Source organism: Aquarana catesbeiana, linkage group LG01, assembly GCF_042186555.1.
Source record: "Aquarana catesbeiana isolate 2022-GZ linkage group LG01, ASM4218655v1, whole genome shotgun sequence".
Lineage (NCBI taxonomy): Eukaryota > Metazoa > Chordata > Amphibia > Anura > Ranidae > Aquarana > Aquarana catesbeiana.
The window spans coordinates 575,084,341-575,103,856 of NC_133324.1; the positions used below are offsets into that span (position 1 = coordinate 575,084,341).

General features: G+C 42.8%; 1 protein-coding gene across 2 annotated transcripts in view; it reads right to left on the bottom strand.

Moving 5' to 3' along the window:
• Positions 1-19,516, bottom strand: part of PRAG1 (PEAK1 related, kinase-activating pseudokinase 1) — a 57,163-nt gene that overhangs the window by 23,690 nt on the left and 13,957 nt on the right. Inside the window, exons 1-3 of one of the 2 annotated variants that reach the window (XM_073597742.1) lie at positions 14,540-14,713; positions 4,082-4,492; positions 1,734-3,217 (exon numbers count right to left, since the gene is read on the bottom strand). In XM_073597742.1, coding sequence (XP_073453843.1) covers positions 1,734-3,217; positions 4,082-4,420 — 1,823 coding nt within the window. In that variant the 5' untranslated portion in view covers positions 4,421-4,492; positions 14,540-14,713. Of the gene's footprint in view, positions 1-1,733; positions 3,218-4,081; positions 4,493-14,539; positions 14,714-19,516 lie in introns of those variants that run through there. The other variant, XM_073597736.1, reaches the window with a different exon arrangement.

The window sequence follows — 19,516 nt, forward strand, 5'->3', positions numbered from 1 at the left end:
TGGAGAGATTTCAAGCACTGCTGAGATATGTGGGGGCAAGAGAACGATCATAGTGTTGGTGAGAAGGGTGGTTGCAGGTGAAATGGTGAGTGGTGCATCCGCAATCCTCCAAGCCAGCTGGGAAGAAAGGGTGGCGATGGTGGTGTGAGCTGCCAGACAGGAATTGAAGGGCTGTGTAAGTTGCAGCAGAAGTGTTGAGCCAACACAGCCAGAAACTAGAAGGTAGTGTCCTATTGCAGCAAAAACACATCTGCTACATGGACCACTGTTTTGGCAAAAGGATAGCAATATCTGTTGTGGCTTAACTGAAGCTTCTAAAGTACCATACAACTCCAGTTTGTATATGTTGAACACAGTTCCTAATGGGGGTGCCAACTGCCTCTTTAAACAAGCTGATAGGAGGCTTTCAACGAGAAGTCCTGAAGCGTGCTAGCAGCTTGTTTAAAATGGCAATTAGCACTCACATTAGAATCTGTGTTCAACATTTACAAACTGGAGCCGAATGGTACTTTAAAAAGCTTCAAAAAAGCTTTCAGTTCTGCAAATGCTTTGTCAAAGCTTACTGTTCACACTTCTCAAGTGGAAGTCCATGTGAAACAGGCCAAAGAAGCACATGCAAACTTTTCAAAAATCGCACTGCACCACGTTGCATTAATGTGAATGGGAACTATAGAGAATAATGTGATTTCTATTGCGTATGGCAGCACAACAAATCACATTAGTGTGAACCTGATCAAGTGCATGCTTTGTTTGACTCATTCTAGCATTAAAAAGCGGAACCTCATCCAATAGGGGAAGTGCCACCTTGTTTGCATCCTTCACTGCCACATTTGACACTTTTTGGGGAGGAGTGGGTACCTGGTTTTGACAGGTACCCACTCTGACTTCCAGTCAGACACGCCTCAGCGTTCTGAGCCAGACGTTCGCCCCCCCCTTCTTTTCCCTGCTGCCTTCTGGGGGACATCACAGGTCCCAGAAGACTGCGGGACCATTCACAAAGCACACCGTGATTCGTGCATACACAGTATGAAACCGACAAGGCTTCACTGCCGGTTTCCCTTACTTAAGATGTTGATGCCTGCCCCTGAAGCCTATTGAAGATATGGCTCGGGTGAGGACATCGCTGGATCCCTGGACAGGAACGTTTCCTTACATTAAAAGTCAACAGCTACTGTATTTGTAGTTGCTGACTTAATTTTCTCTTTAATTTTATCAGTTAGAACTTAACACATGGTAACCCCAAAATAACTAGGGGGATGGAGCTGGTTTCTGTGAAACATATACAAATAAATTCCTTCAGGCATAAAAGTTTTCTAGATACTGGTTTCAGCTTTTATTAGACCAGTATGCTCTGGTAATGAGAGCAGAAAAAAACATCTTGTATCCCCAGGCTACAAGCAGTGAACGCATTAATACAATCCACATTCCTTTAGTTCTAAGGCTAACAAGTAGCTGTTTACTGGTTGTATTCAACTTTCTTCTGCCCCATGACTACCAATTATTCTTACCAGCAAGACATGATGAAAGTATAAAATTACTGTGAGCAATATACAGAGATGTGCTAATAAGAAAACTTGCATTCCTGAAATCTAAAAAATGTTTATATTTAAAATAAACATCTCATTCGAAGTACTACTAGAAATCACATCAAAAGTCATTCTGCTACACTTAATGTAAACAAAACAAAACAAAAAAAAAAAAAATAGGAAGCCCACTGGGTTAGTATCACTTACCTGGGCTGTTTCTTTGGTGGAGGGGGTGGCGGTTGACTGGAGCCTTCAGCTTCACTATTTACTTTTGAAAGTTCTACAGGACAAGAAGCAGATTTGCTCATGCCTTTTTGACCCTTTAGGTCATGCAAGGTCTCATGGTCATCATTATTACCAGCACTGGTTGCAACAAGCTGTGCACTGCTTACATCACTTGTCCTTGACTGTAGTGAACCAGATGACGTCTCCTCCTCCTCTTCTTCATCAATCCTGCACTGTTGGCTCCATGTTGTTGGGAGGAACCTTTGCCTGCGTTCTCCACTCGCTAAGTACCTGTCATTCATCTCTAAAGATTCCTTTTTATGGGAAACCGAGGATAAGATCCCAGACGTGTGTGTCGGGGAGGACACTCTGGGAAAATGTAATTCATCAGGTTTGTTGGATTTGGATGGTACGGTGAAGCTGGTGCTGACCTGGTATTTTTGAGATAAAGAAGAGTGGTATTTTCTATTCTCCTCGGATTTTGCCTGGCCTCTTTCACCCCAGACAAACGTGGGTGACAGACTCAGATTCTCGACAGATGATGGACTACTGCATGCCCATTCAACTCCAACCGCAGAGTCTGGACTGCTTAAATAGATTGTTCGATTGTCTTCTTCTGTGTGAGCAGCCATGACAGTTATCCTGGCGGCCACATGTGTCACAGACTCTTGAAGCACTCGGTCATTGCTTACTAAGTGTTGATCCTTGTTTGCATTCTCCTCTGGTTTGTTACCAGCCTTCTCGGTCTGTCCTACACGTTTTGTTACAGCTTTATCTAAAACAACTTTTCTTTTAGTGCTCTCAGCATATATTGGCTCATTGTTTTTGTCATCTGCAGGTACTGTTGGTGATGCAAGGGGACTGATGCATGACGGTGCCTCTGACTGGTTGTCTGACTCAGATTGCAGTGATACTTTCATTCTGCTAAAATACGTGCTCTTACTAGATCCCAGTTCTGAAGTATGGCAGTTTCTGCCATCGTTCACAGGTCTTGTTTGGTTCCAAAATCCTGCAGCGGCTCTGACAGAAGTTTCACAAGCTGCATTGCCTCTGGAAATAACAGTTCCATTTGTTGATGACCTGTCAGTTCCACAGCTGTAACCACTGGCAGTCTTTGAAGGAAGCAAAACTGATTCTTCTTGAAAGCACTTGAGTTTTCCAATTTTTCCATCACTGCTTTCTCTCGAAATCTCGGTAAGTTCCTGTTGAGAAGGTGGCAACTTTTCCTTGAGAAATACAGCTTTGTCAACTTGACCACCAAAGTGGCTCACATATGTCAAATTATGCACAGCATTTATTTCAATATTTTTATCAGGACTTGCCAGTCCATTGAAAACATATTTTGATGGATCACTGGAAGAACCATAGCTGTGGTTAAAAGGCTTGCCAAAGTTATCCAAAATAACTTTTGAGATATCCCCCGATTTCAAAATTGAATTGCCCATTGAAGACACTTTCCAACTCACCTAAGGTTAAAAAGAAAAACAAACACTCAAAACATATTTTTGTAATGTACATATCATGATACTGAATAATATGCAATAATTTGGGAATTTATCTTTCAGGCATTAATATTTAAAAATTACAGATTAAATATTTTGTATTTCATGTTGCCCTTTTCTACCCTCTTTCATAAACACAAGCACTAAACATGAATAATAATTTTGTAAATTTGCCATCTAGTATATTTGTTTTATTCTGTCACAAATCCTAAAAATATAGGGATTATGCCAAAATTTCAGGATAATGGGCAGGGCTATGCACATTATTATTTTCAACTCAGTGGCCAACTGTTAAAACCACTAGTTATAATACAGAGACTGCCTAATATTATAGAGTTGTTTATTCCAAGCTACATACAGCTGTTTCGGGCTTTCTTTTGGCCATCATCAGTGCAGTGTATGGTAATCATGGCTTCTATGGAGTAGGGCTTGGGATCCAATGAGACAATATAGCCACGCAGGTTATACTGAGAAGGGATAAAATGAGCCAAAAAACACCCCATTAAACAAGCAGGTTTTTGGGATATGCGATGAAATGAAATATGTGAATACCTTCTGCTTTAACTTGCTACGCACTGGTTCAGTGCAGGGACTTTTTTATTTCTTCACACTATACTCTCTCAATCTAGTCAATGCAGCTCATGCACATTCATTTGGAATTCAAGCACACAGCAAGGGTCATTATTAATTATTCACCTTTTCTACTGGACACCACTATGTGCAGTTACAAGATAAAGAAATGTGGAAAGTAAATTGTTAAGGACACCCTTAGTCCCCCAAGGACTTATCCCCTTACTGTTATGCCCACTCCATCACATAAACATATACCTGAGTTAGAGTCTCTGTGCTGTTCATCTGGGCCCACTCCTCTGCAGTATCTGAAGTAATCATAGTTGGTTTTACTGCTATGGTGGGCTTTGAATAAAGAGCAGCAGTTATAATGTCATCGTCTTGGTTGTTGCTGTCTGACTTGGTCCTAATTCCATTAAGACTTGGCAAGGCTGGCAAGTTGCTGGTCTTTCCATCTGAGGGTGCTTGAGACTTTCTGTGGTCACTTTTTGGATGAAAGCAGTTCTTGCATGATCCGGGTTTCCAGATGTGTTCCACAAACTCGTTGCACACAGACATTTTCAGGCCCTGACCGATCAATGTGACAGATCTGTGCATACTAAGGCCAGGATTACTTGTCTCATCTTGTGCACAGCAATGTGCAAGGAAAATAAAGGCTTCGTCACAAATCTAAAAGAAAACAAAATCAGTTTTTATTCAAAACTACGCAACTTTTTGCCATAGGTGATAATGGCGAAACCCAATGTGCTAATTAACATCTGAACTCTATAAATGCATCTAAATACACAATTGAAATACATATAAAAAGGGAGCCGATTTACCTGCCGTAGAATTTGTATTCCTGTCAATACAATTCTAAGATTTACACAGCTCTGCCACACAGCATAGCTAGCCCTGTCTGGCAGGCAACTGGAGAAGCAGCCCACTGAGGAGTTCATCTCCCTGTCACTCTGCTCCCTCCTCCTAGAAGTATGTCCCTTGTTAGCACATGAGTATTGGAACACAGTTGACTGAAAGAGAACACTGCAAAAGGCTGATACCAAGTCACATTCAGATAGAACCCTACTTTTGTTTCAAAAATACATTTAATAATGTATTAATGAATACAGAGCTGCCTTATAGTGATTCTAAAGGCTCAAGGTTTTTACCTTCATGCATTACCCCCCAACACTTACCTGATCCTCATCGCAATCCAGTGATGTGCACAAGAGCCTCGGCTTTCTGGGGACTCTCCCTACTTATTGGCTGTGGCTCCAGTTGCTGTTAATCACAGCCAGTGAGCCAATGAGAAAGAGGGGCAGAGCCGAGCTACGGCTGTGTGTCTAAATGGAGATGTAGAGCAGCGGCTCGGGAGCGAGTCTGCTTGGGTGCCCCCATTGCAAGCTGCTTGCTCTGGGGGCACTTGGCAAAAGGAATGGCCCAGGAGCATCAGCGGGGACCTGAGAAAAAGAGGATCGGGGCTGCTCTGTGCAAAACCATTGCACAAAGCAGTTGAGTATAACAGGTTTTTTTTTTGTTTTTTGTTTTTTAATGCTTTTAATATTACGTTAATGTTACATAGTTACATAGTAGCTGAGGCTGAAAAAAAAGACACAAGTCCAATCTATGTATACTATACTATGAAAGTATTTACTTTCGATCTGCCTGGACCTCATGTTTAGATAGTACAACCCACAAGGCACTAAGTAAAAAGTGTGATACCCACTGCAACAAATAAGAATCCACTTTACTGAAGTCAGACCAGTACAGAACTCAAAGATAATAAGGCTGCATTCACACTAGAGCGTTTCAAAGTCACGTGTTTTTACCGCGATTATGCAGCGATTTTGTTCAGGTTATCAATGTAAAAAGGCAGAAAACTGCCTGTAATCTGCCCCAAAGAAGCTCATGTTCTTTTTTGAGCTTAGGGCGTTTTGCTTCAGGTGACAAAATGCTTGTTACCTGAAGCACCATTGAAATAAATGAGATTTTGCTTGTTGGGAGTTTTTCAGGCATTTTTTTGGGCGAAAAACACACACTAAAGCCTAGTACCACTGCTAGTTTTTTTTTGTTCAACCCAGCGGGGCTGATGTACTAACAAACCGATGCTAGTACAGAAATCTGCCCTGCTGTTCTATCGTGCTCTGGCGAGGGCCGTCCCCCTATCAGAACACTCTGGGCAGCGCTCTCAGCCATTGAGCGCTGACTGGGAGTCAGTCGGCAGACCTTTTTCAGTCATGCCCCTTTGACAGAAGCCGACTGAATGTCTGACAATTGTCCGACCAGCTGCACACACAGGCCGAATGTCGGCTGGTTTCTACTGAACCGGCCGATGCCATCCAACATTAGGCCTATGTGCTTGTTAAAGCACATGCCCAAGGTTTGTATTGACCAAGAATGAGAGTCAAGAGTTCTAACTAGGGATGCACCGAAATTTCGGCCACCGAAACATATCGGCCGAAAATGGCCCTTTCGGCAAAAAGCCGAAAGAGAATTCTTGCCAATACTGGCGCCGAAAAAAGGGACGGGGCCATCCCGCGCGTCCCTTAGAGTCTTTCTCCCTCCTCCTCCTCACTCCTGTCCTACACAGCCTCCCTAGTGCTTGGTAATGAATGTCACGCTCACACGCTGTGTGTCAGAGATCTGAATCGCTGTGCAGCCGATGTCCCGCCTCCTAGACCACCTCTTGTGATAGACGACACTCTGATCCAATGCTAGGAATCATTGTGCCGTGTGTCATAGGAGGCGGGACATCGGCTGCAGGGCGATTCAGATCTCTGACACACAGCGTGTGAGCGTGACATTCATTACCAAGCACTGTGGAGGCTGTGTAGGGTGGGAGGACGAGGACGAGGAGGGTACCGGGATGAAACTGGCTGCACGGCGATTCAGATCTGACACACAGTGTGACATTGCATTACCTGGCACTGGGGAGGCTGTACATGATGGGCATTGGCAGGCTGCATAACATGGGCACTGGCAGGCTGTACATGATGGGCACTGGTGGGCTGCTGCATCTGATTGGCACGGGCATTGGTGAGGCTGCATGGCATGGGCACTGGCGGGCTGCTACATATGGACACAGGCACTGGTGAGGCTGCATGACGGGCACAGACAGGCTGCTACAACTGACTGGTAGGCTGCATCTGACATGCACTTGTGAAGCTGCATTTGACACTGGTGAGGCTGCATTGATCTCCTGTACCACGTCTGCAGTCTCTGACCATCTCCTGTACCACGTCTGCAGTCTAACCATCTCCTGTACCATGTCCCCAGTCTCTGACCATCTCCTTTAATGTGTCTGCAGTCTCTGACCATCTCCTGTACCATGTCCCCAGTCTCTGACCATCTCCTGTAATGTGTCTGCAGTCTCTGACCATCTCCTGTACCATGTCCCCAGTCTCTGACCATCTCCTGTAATGTGTCTGCAGTCTCTGACCATCTCCTGTACCATGTCCCCAGTCTCTGACCATCTCCTGTAATGTGTCTGCAGTCTCTGACCATCTCCTGTACCATGTCCCCAGTCTCTGATCATCTCCTGTAATGAGTCTGCAGTCTCTGACCATCTCCTGTACCATGTCCTATACCATGTCCCCAGTCTCTGACCATCTCCTGTACCATGTCCCCAGTCTCTGATCATCTCCTGTATCATGCCCCCAGTCTCTGACAATCTCCTGTAATGTGTCTGCAGTCTCTGACCATCTCCTGTACCATGTCTGCAATCATTGACAATTTCCTGTACCATGTCCCTAGTCTCTGACCATCTCCTGTATAAAAATGTTTTTTTTAAAAAGTCACTTTCGGTTTCTGTGCCCTTTTGGTATCGGTTTCGGGATCAAGGAAGATTTATTTTCGGTATCGGTTTCGGCACAAAAAAAAAAAAACATTCGGTGCATCCCTAGTTCTAACTATCTCTGCCATGGTCATTGCTACAGTATTTGGCTGTAGACTAAAAGTTCCAGTCACTTATCCTATTCATTTTCACTTTGGGAGTGAGACAAAGCTTTATTACTCCCTTCAGCCTAGCAGAACAATGTAGCAATGACTGCGGCCAAAAGATGGGATAAAAAACAGTGACCACCAAAAGAATGGATGTGCAAAAAAAAAAGTGTTGGATACATGTAGATATATATTAAAATGCTAATAAAATAGGAAGCAAAATTAATACTATAAAAAAAAAAAAAAAAAAAACTGCACAAGTCTAAACAATTCATGGCATTATTACTATACTTTATATGTTGATTTTTTTTTTACCACTTGTTTTTCTAACCTATCCAGATTACACATTTCTACATGTAGATGTTACAGGACATTCACGTCACAAGTTTCAACAATATCAATTTGGTCTACTGGACATCTTCAGTCTTTGTGTGGCTTGGATAGAAAATTGCTTTTCTTCTTTATAAAACCACTAAAAAAAAGCTCAAACTCACACTATTGCCTCCAAAAAGACCCACTGTTGTGACCTTCAATAGAAAATAAAAAGTGCAGGTCTGGAAAGGTTTTAATGCCATGAAATGATTAGCGTGATTCATCGAGTACTTAGCTGAAAGGTAGAGGAAGCCCGACCCTGTGTCGTATGAATCACCGTTACTTTCATGATGTGTCATGCAAAAGATATGTAATTCAGCTTTAGACAAGTTTTATCAAACATGAACCCACCCCACGATCACGTCTATTCTGCACATAAAAAAAATTAAAAAAAAAAAGGATTCTGATACTGAATAAAGATATCAGCCTATGCAAACCAGCAACACCCTTGTGTTCAGTGTCACAGTTCTTTGTCAAAACAATTAGGCCCTGCCTCCTGTTACATTACTGTACTTTTGTCGGTTTATTGACAATTACATGCAGCACCTTGAGCATTTACCATATCAAAAAGTGAGCTTTACGATTTCACAGCTGCTTAGCTTTGCTGATTCAGCACTTCAAACAAGTGAATTCTGCACCAATTAGCCACGTTTACAACTCTTTTTAGGCTAACCGCTTTATTTCTCAACATTCACATGTAGTTTGCTTTAACAATGACATTTTATTTTTAATAAATACTGGTTTTTACTTTTTTTGTTGCATCTTAGTGCTGATGATCTCTTTATAAACCTCTCCATGTCTACATGAACGCACTAAACTGCTGGTTGCAAAGCATTTGGCGAGATGCCTTTCCTGCATCTGGCATACTTTAACAATATTTATCACACTTATATAGCGCTGTTGAATTTACACATATATTGTACATTCACATCAGTCCCTGCCCTAAAGGAGCTTACAATCTAAGGTCCCTAACTCACATTCATACGTTACATACTAGGGCCAATTTAGACAAGGGCCAATTAACCTACCAGCATGTCTTTGGAGTGTGGGAGGAAACTAGAGTATCCGGAGGAAACCCACGCATGCACAGGGAGAACGTGAAAACTTTTAGGCAGGTAGAGATGTGTTTGAGATTAGAACCAATGACTTTAGTACTATTTCAAGAGAGGAATGCATGCCATGGTCCAAACCATGTGATCTAGATATTCCTTGAGCCCCCGTTCTGGAAACGTAACAGTATTCAACAGGAAGAATCCCATTATTCTTAATGAGCCCATTCAAACCTGAGCATTGTGTTTCTTGTTGCATGAAGCTCAAAAAAGTACACAAGTTACTTTGGGACAGAATCATTTGTCTTTGGCCCAAATGATTTGAATAGGAACACTATATAACTGCTCCATTAGCTCACGATTCTGCTCAACTACAAGTCGCATATAAAGTCTTTAAAGCGGGGTTCCACCCAAATTTTGAACATTATCTCTATGCATTCTCTTCCTTGCCTAGATGCTGACATGCTGTGTAAAAAAATTTAAATTGCCGTAATTACCTTTTTTTTTTTCTAATCTTCTTAGCACTTCCTGGTTTTCCTCCCATCCCAGACCTCCCACAGTCCCCTGGGAGCTAGTCTCAGGCTTCCCAGCATGCATTGTGCAACAGTGTCATCACAACATCTCGGTGAATGCTGGGGAGCACAGCATTCACCGCATCCAGGAAATACATGCTTGTGGGCTTCAAATGCCCACAATGAAGATGGAAACCGCCTTCAGTGAATTTTATAAGTTACTCTTTACAACGAAATCGGACACAGGCAGAATTATTACACAGAACATGTTAGTAGATAATCATGAGAAGAAAAGTTTGTGAATGAACTCCCAAAAAAAAAAAAAAAAAAAAAACGATAGATAGGTGGACCCCCGCTTTAAAATAATTGTAAATGACCACCTTGTAAAAACAACCCATTCAGTTTAAAATAGAAATGAAAGGCAAATCACTTTTGTATAGATATGAAAAAAAAAACAAAAAACAAAAAAAACAAAAAACATTATAAATACCTTTTTTCCCTTATTTAAAAGTGATCACATTCCCTCTGTTCTCAGCTGCATAAGAGCTGGGGGGAGGAGAAGCAGCAGCAGCACACTATAGCTCCATGGCGGGTGCCCGCAGCTGGAGGGGAAGAGGAAGAGCGGACACAAGTCCGCTCTCCTATGTGTGACCTGGAAAATCTCTGACGTCACTTCCGGGTCAAGCTCTCCATGTCTCAGGGTAGCTCAGCCGGGAAATAATGTTTTGTGATGCGATCTGCATTGCAAAACATTTAGTGGAGCAGAGGGGAGACATAGGGGGTCTTTTAGACTCTGCATATCTCACTAAAGAGAACCGGTCACCTAAAAACTGTTTTACTTTTATTTTTTTGCAAAAAAAGGAAGTTGTATATAAAATCCCCCCCCCCCCCCCAAAATTTTTTTGAGGCCCCCTCACATATACACACACAAACGTAAACGCATGCGTCGGGTGTCTACGCGTGCAAGCGTTGATTGCGATACACATGTTACATATCGCCGCGCACGCTGGAGTGAGAGCAATAATTCTCACACAAGACCTCCTCTGTAACACTAAACTAATACCTATAGGGGGCCTGTGAAGCGTCCCCTGTAGAAAATATAGGGTACTGAAGTTTGACGCCATTTCACAGGCGCACAAAAATTTAAGGTTTAGCTTGTTGGGTATCTATTTACTTGGCGCAACCTTGTCTTTTATATTTTACCAAAAATTTCGGTAAATTATTGCATTTGTTTGCCCTAAAATTCAGTGTGTTTTTTACTGAAATTTTGGTTTCCTAGACTTTGTAGTGCGACATAAAAAATTGGAACTACCACTACTTTATTTTCTAGGGTATCTGCTTTCAGAAAATATATAACGTTTGGGGGTTTTGTGTAATCCAGGCCTAAAATGATTTTTTTAGACATGTGTGCAAAAAACGCAAAAACTGCTCTGGCAGCAAAATGGTTAAATCACCTGGCTATAAATATGCTGTGAATGGTGGCCTACAACAGATGTAGATGCTCTAAACTGAATGTGTCACCGGTATATGCCAATAAAATGCCTGCTAGATGTTAGGGCTTGTTCACATATAGGCATTGCGGTGTGCTTTAATGCACTTGCTACCGCATACATACCTGTCTACAGTCCACATATCAGTGGTTACATGCGGTATGCTCCCAGTTAGGGTGTAATTTACATAACGTGTAAATGTAGGCATCCTCCGATAACACCTTATCATTGCACTTTGAAAACCATGAGTCCTTTTGACCTGTGGTTTTCAGTTCAGAAGTTGACTTGCTAATGAGTTCTACACCCAACCCCCAAACTTATAAAAACCAGCAACACTTTTTTTTTTTACTTCCGCTGACCTAGAAACGCTGATAGGATTATCATTCACTGGGGGTCATGTGTCACATAAACTATTACACCTTCAGACAACTGCTGATGAATTGCATGATCCATCCTCCTGTGACAAGTTTAAAAGGCAAATAAATCACGTAAAGATAACAAAACTAATTATCAGCTGCCTTTAACTAGTGTTTTGGAGCTTCACTCGAAGACCCCTTTCACACTGAGCTGCGGCTGCATTCGCGTTAAAGTGCTGCTCATTTAAGCTGCGCTTTTCTGCCGCAAACAGGGTGCTTTTAACCCCAAAGAAGGGAATGCGCCCGTGTTACGGCACTACCGAAGCGCTTTACAGGCACTTCGGAAGCGCTGGCCATTCAATGCAATGGGCAGGGTGTTTTGGAAACGCTGTATACACCGCTCCTAAACCGAACTTTTCTTAACGTCCCACAAGTGCATCGCCCCAGTGTGAAATGAATGTGAGGTGGTTTTCATGCGTTATTTAGAGGCTATTTCTAGTGCTAAAACGCCTGAAAACCGCCTCAGTGTGAAAAGGGCTCTAAAATCCACTCCAAGTTTTTTTTTTTTACCCCCTTCTGTTTTAAATCAAGCTGCAGTTCGCAGGGAATAAAAGAGGAACTCAAAGAGTTAAAAAACAAAGCTAAAAAGCAGAAATGTACATAAGGCTAAAGGAATATAGTACTACATCCTAAAACTTGGTGGCCACACCAGATGATTGTTTATTGTTGTATACAAAATAAATAAATAGAGACTTGCTTCAGTTATTCCCACAGTAGGGAACTTATCTCAATTATTATTATACAGAATTTATATAGCACCAACCGTTTGCGCAGAGCTTTGCAATATAAAAGGGAGACAATACAGTTACAAAATACAAGAAGTTTAAGAGGGCCCTGTTCATAAGAGCTTACAATCTAATGAAATCCAAATAAGTATGGTCGTAACAGGACTTTAAAAAGAGTTAGAGTCAGAAGGTTTTTTTACTTAATGCATTCTATGCATTAAGATAGAAAACCTGTATGCAGCTGCTGCCCCAGCACCCCCTAATACTTACCCGTGTCCCATCTCTCTCCAGCGATGTCCACAAGTGCCTCGGCCTTCCGGGACTCTCCTCCTGAGCAGCACCATTGGCTCAAAGTCAGTTACCCAATCAGGAGAGGGAGGGGCGGGGGCCGAATCGGGCCTAGTGTCTAAATGGACACAGGGAGCCGTGACTCAGGTTGAGTGCCCCCATAGCAAGCTGCTTGCTGTGGGGGCACTCAACAGAAGGGAGGGGCCAGGAGAGCCAAAGAGGGACCCGAGAAGAGGAGGATCTGGGCTGCTCTGTGCAAAACCATTACAGAGCAGGAAAGTATAAAAACAGGTTTGTTATTTTTAGAGAAAAAAAAATAGACTTTACAATCACTTTGAGCCTGGGTCCACACTGTAGCGATGCAAGAACCAGCGTGATTTCAGCGTGCATTCCCGCATCTCTCCCGCAGGAAGTTCATATTGCCTTCTGTGAACCGCTGTGGATGGCAATACAATGTTAATGACACCACCAGAATGGTTCACAGATCACAGTGCGAGCTGTGAATTGGAACAAGAATCAGATCGCATGGATGAGAACGCTGAATCCAAAACAAACTGTATGGCTGAACTCACATTGCACAGACATTGCATGTGATTGGCACCGCAGTGCGGGTGCCAATCACATGCGATGTCTGTGTTCGCTACAGTGTGAACCCAGGCTCAAGGTACTGAATGTATCTCAATACATAATTTTTGGTTTAAAGTTTTCTTTACACTTTATTTTATACAAAACCACTTATAAAAAAAAAAACACACACACCATAGAGCCCAGTCTCTATACATATATACAGTAAAAACAATGCACTCCCAGCTCAGCTCTCTACGCTCTCTACTGCACCATGTTACAAACATCTTGTCTTTCAGGGCTCAATCACACAAGCAGTTAGGGGTTGAGCCACACTTTTAAAACCCCTCAACATGAGCTATGGCTGTGATGCTTTGCTACCCCAGCAGGAATTATAGCCCTTTGCTTTTGGTGGGCGTTGCTCTCACCGAACATGACCCACTAAAGTCAATGGGGCCTCTCTGCAAGCATGTGCTATGCTAGTGTGGGGACAAAGGGGTTAGAGCAGGCAGAGAGGAGGCAATTCAACACCTCCTCACAGACTATCAAATGCTCTCTGAAGAGCCCTGTATGTGTGATCAAAGTACAAATATCTCTAATGTCGGTTCAAAGTATAGCAACAGTGGTGGGCGACTCAATGAGCCACTCTATGCGTTTCGTTGAAGTGGTATTCAGCTTCTAATTTGTAACATGGTGATGCAGTGACCTGAGCTGGAGGGTTTTGCATGGTTTTAACCATGTATATGTATTGTGATACATAAGAGCCAGAGCCAGTCTATGTGGCATGTGTTTTTTTTGGTTTTGTTTTTTTTTTTTTTTTAAGTTGAACTCCAGGAAAACTAAAATTCTTCCCTTGTAGTGATACTATGCCTGGTATTCATTGTGGTCTAGTGAACTCGGTAAAGCAATTTAAAGGGGTTGTAAAGGCTTGTGTTTTTTCACCTTAATGCATAGGTGCCTGGCAGTCACCGGCCCCCTAGCCCCCCGTTTTACTTACCTGAGCCCCTTCATCTTCTTTGGCGGGGACACGCCATCCTTCTCTCCACAGAGTCCCGGCTTTGATTGGATAGATTAATAGCAGCGCAGCAATTGGCTCCCACTGCCGTCAATCAAATCCAATTACCGGGGGGCGGGGCCAAGTCATACATTCGGCTTCTATGGACGCCGAATGAATGACTCAGGAGCACACCCGCAAGGTAACCCCCCTGGGAGAGCACTTCTCCTAGGGTGTTATCTAATGCGGGGAGGAGTTGCGAGAGCTGCCGAGGGACCCTAGAAGAGGATGTTCGGGGCCAAAACAAACTGCACAATGGAGGCAAGTATGACATGTTTGTTATTTAAAAAATAAAACAAAACAAAAAAAAACGAAGCTTTAGTATTACTTTAACTTAACCAATCTTCTGTGAAGCTGTACCAGTGCTCAAAATCTCTTCTCCCCCATGCTCTGATGGTCTAAGGTCCTCTGATATCATCACTGCACTGGACATGAGGATGCTGAAGGACAGTCCACCGGTGGGGAGAGCGCCGTCTACTGGGAAAGCAGTGGATCAGGTAAGTAAAAGTGTTTTTCCCTCCCCTAAACAAAACTAGCACTTAACTCTTGCAGTGGAGGGGCAGCACCACTAGAAGGGAGGGTTTTTAGGTTTTCTGGAGTTGGGATTTAAGTGGCTTCGTACAAGATAAATGTGCAAAAGAAAAAAAACAAACACCTTTTGAGATGTATTTATACTTATTGAGATCCTTAGAGTACCTCGAAAGTCCTGTTATGTCCATACCTAGGCTTTTTCATGTGCACCATCTTGCTTACTTGCACACTATATAAAATAAAAGGTGTACTGGTCTTGGGTACAAATTCAGCTTAACAAGCTGAAAAGCTTTGTTTGTGACAGTAAGTACATTGAAATATATTCAGTGAACAGCAGTTACCATTCAGCTTCTCATTGTGAAGCCAAAGAAGAGGACAATTCATGAGTTTTACTCAATCCCTTGTCACCTAAACCAGGCTGCTGTGTAATTCATGCATTGTGCACTTCCTTTCATGAACAGCTTGCTGTAAAAAGCATTGCTGAGAGCCCAATAAAGTTAATAGCTGTTGTTCCACCATGAGTTTAGACGTCTGCTCTTTACAGCAACACATGACCACTGAAAACTACCTGGTTAAGAAAGGTATTTGCTGTGTGACACTTGGCATACCAGATGGATGTAGCTCATTCTTTGCTCACGAACAACACCCAGCTGTTATTCATTTGGGCATTTCTGCAGAATGAGCTTCATTCAACTTTAAAGCTGCATTCACACCTGAGCGTAGCGATTTACTGCCATTTTTTATTTGAGAGTGTTTGAGCATTTTTAGAAACATATTACAAGTGTTTTACAGCTTCAGGCATTTTTGTTTAGCCAATAGAAAGAGCACTAGGGAGAGGAGATTAGGGGTGGAGAGCTGCGGTTTGAGCAGAAAACGAGCAACAAAATGCGCATGTCACACATTTTCAGGACATTGAAGTCTATAGGGCCCCATCTGCCAAAAAGAAGCTATAAGCTAGAAGTATTTTTGAGTGACAGGCATTATGTTTCAGGCGACAGAACACTCAGATGTGAACAAAGGCAATTGAACTGAAGGGGTTATGGCTTGCTGAACATTTTACAGCTACAAGCTTCAAGCAGATTGCTCAGGTGTGAACAGGGCCTTAAGCTGGCCATGCACTGGTAGCTTTGGCTTGTTCAACCTTCAGACTTACAAATAAAGCCAGTTATAGATAGTTCAAATCTGGCTGGTTCAGCAGGGACTGGCTGAGATTCGAGCAAAGTATGGGCATGCTGAATGTACCAAAACTGATCAAGCGATCAACTTGGGTACAACCAGCCTGTCGGATTTTACATTGTGTTCTCCGCCGGGAGAACACAATGGCTCTGCAGAAGAGATCCCTCCATCAACACTGGCTTTAATCCAAGGTTGTATTAAAGAAAATCGCTCTGTCTATACACCTTTAACACCTTCCCATAGCTGATAGCTGATATAGCTGATTGACGACCACAACGACTTTTCACCTTCAGAGTGGACATCATCTGACGTGCTCTCAGAAGGTGCTGATCAGCGGCGCAATTTGTCACTTACTGTGTTCAAAGGACACAGCCCATAACTGATTGCTGCATGCCCGCTACTAGTGTCATGCGATCGCTGTGACCAATCACAGCAGATCTCATGACAATCGTAAACAATGGATGGCTTCCTTTCATACCATCCATTGTATACAATTGTGCTGCTAGCTGTGATTGGTCACAGTGATCACATGGATCACAGACAGGGCCAATCACAGCACATCTGTACCATGTGATTAGCTTTGGCCAATCACAGCAAAACGACACTGACTGACAGAATACCCAAACAACGCCTGCATCTGATTTCTTCAACAATTTTCCACATAGCTCCTTCAATCTTTAAAAACAAAGAACAAGCTAGCACTTGGAGGAAAACGAAGAATGTTGGGCAAGAGGATGGTGATAGCTGACCGGGCCACCCACTAAGAAAATTTAGTCTGGTTCCTAATGAAATTCGCTCAGCTTTAATTTGGGACTTTGTAGCCTTTAGAATATGATGCAGAAATGGACACAGTAGGTATTTCTATGATCAGTGGAGAATCACTGATAAAATCAATAGTCTGCCAATGGAACGTCAAGAGCAGCACTGGCCCTGTTTTTAACATTGCAGATGTTTCGGAGACATGGGATTTTACTTTTCGGAGTGAAAAAACTGCATGTTAGGTGAACAGTGGAGAAAGTGGCCCAGCAGGTAGTATAATGTTGCCAATTGATTCAGAATATAGTGCATGGCCAGCAGTACTCACTTTACCATGACCCATAATGCTATTACTTTGTGCACGGCCATAAACAGTATCCATAGACATGTGATAAGCATCACCTGATCTAGCTGGGGGGTACAGATTGACTAAACAGAATGGAAGGATAACCTTTCACATGATCTCAGCTGAAAGGTTTGGGTCAGGCTGTGATGTTCATACAAAGCAGAGCCTGAATGAACGGCAATTTTCACCTTTGGCTAGGATCAGGTGACAAATGCTCCAGCCTCTGGTCATGTGACCAACATTGAAGGTAAAACATGTAATGCAGCTTGCGTTGTAAGATTAGAACAACTGGAGGAGCAAGGACAAAGCATTGTCACCTTATAACAGGAAGTGCCTAAAATGACTTATGGTAGGATCACCAGGTATAATGTTATTGGTTAGAAATGAGAGACGGCAGGAGGTTTTAGATTCTGAGAATGTCGTTTTGTACAAGTGTATCCTGGTTTCCATTTTTTTCGATTTCTCAGTGTTGGTAATTGAAATAGGCCTTGGTGTAGGCAGTATATAAAAAATTTTTTAGGATGGTGACTAAAAGAGTATAGGTGAAAAAGCAATAAGATGGCTTATCAAGTAACATGGGGACCTGTTGTAAATGCCATTTGAATGCATGCATGAGTTTACTTTAAAAAAAAAAAAAAAAAAAACACAAAGCCTCTGGTTTACACAATTGATGTGAGGTTAAGCCAGCCCATACATGGATCGAAATTAAGTTGGTTCAGCAATGACTGGCCGAGCTTTCATCCATGTATGGGAAGGCTGGTTGTACTCACATTGATCGATGAACTTGTGTACAATCTGCCTGTTGGGTTTCTGCCAATCAGTGTCGCCGGCTATATCTGGCGCACTGATCAGTGTATTCTGATTGCAGGGAAGTTTCCCTGCTGTCAGAATACAATATCAAAGTGGGAAGAATTCCCCCATCCATCCCCCCACCCCACTGGTTGAACGGGTTTACTGCGTTAGGATGCAAAAAAGGTGTTAAAACTACTGTAGATTGCAGTAGATAAGATATCACAATGCAATCTGCTTCACATGTGTGATGTGACAAATGGGCTAATTTCAAGCAGAAACGGAAATTTGTGGTTGCTCCGGTATGTCAGATCTGGAAATAGTTACAGGTGTAAGTCATTCAGATGGAATTCGGTCCAGATACTTTAGTTTTCCAATGTAGGTTGTAACTTGTAATATATACACATACATACAGTGGGGACGGAAAGTATTCAGACCCCCTTAAATTTTTCACTCTTTGTTATATTGCAGCCATTTGCTAAAATCATTTAAGTTCATTTTTGTCCTCATTAATGTACACACAGCACCCCATATTGACAGAAAAACACAGAATTGTTGACATTTTTGCAGATTTCTTAAAAAAGAAAAACTGAAATATCACATGGTCCTAAGTATTCAGACCCTTTCCTGTGACACTCATATATTTAACTCAGGTGCTGTCCATTTCTTCTGATCATCCTTGAGATAGTTCTATACCTTCATTTGAGTCCAGCTGTGTTTGATTATACTGATTGGACTTGATTTGGAAAGCCACACACATGTCTATATAAGACCTTACAGCTCACAGTGCATGTCAGAGCAAATGAGAATCATGAGGTCAAAGGAACTGCCTGAAGAGCTCAGAGACAGAATTGTGGCAAGGCACAGATCTGGCCAAGGTTACAAAAAATTTCTGCTGCACTTAAGGTTCCTAAGAGCACAGTGGCCTCCATAAACCTTAAATGGAAGATGTTTGGGACGACCAGAACCCTTCCTAGAGCTGGCCGTCCGGCCAAACTGAGCTATCGGGGAGAAGAGCCTTGGTGAGAGAGGTAAAGAAGAACCCAAAGATCACTATGGCTGAGCTCCAGAGATGCAGTCGGAGATGGGAGAAAGTTGTAGAAAGTCAACCATCACTGCAGCCCTCCACCAGTCGGGGCTTTATGGCAGAGTGGCCCGACGGAAGCCTCTCCTCAGTGCAAGACACATGAAAGCCTGCATGGAGTTTGCTAAAAAAAAACACCTGAAGGACTCCAAGATGGTGAGAAATAAGATTCCCTGGTCTGATGAGACTAAGATAGAACTTTTTGGCCTTAATTCTAAGCGGTATGTGTGAAGAAAACCAGGCACTGCTCATCACCTGTCCAATACAGTCCCAACAGTGAAGCATGGTGATGGCAGCATCATGCTGTGGGGGTGTTTTTCAGCTGCAGGGACAGGACGACTGGTTGCAATAGAGGGAAAGATGACTGCGGCCAAGTACAGGGATATCCTGGACGAAAACCTTCTCCAGAGTGCTCAGGACCTCAGACTGGGCGGAAGGTTTACCTTCCAACAAGACAATGACCCTAAGCACACAGCTAAAATAACGAAGGAGTGGCTTCACAACAACCCTGTGACTGTTCCTGAATGGCTCAGCCAGAGCCCTGACTTAAACCCAATTGAGCATCTCTGGAGAGACCTAAAAATGGCTGTCCACCAACGTTTACCATCCAACCTGACAGAACT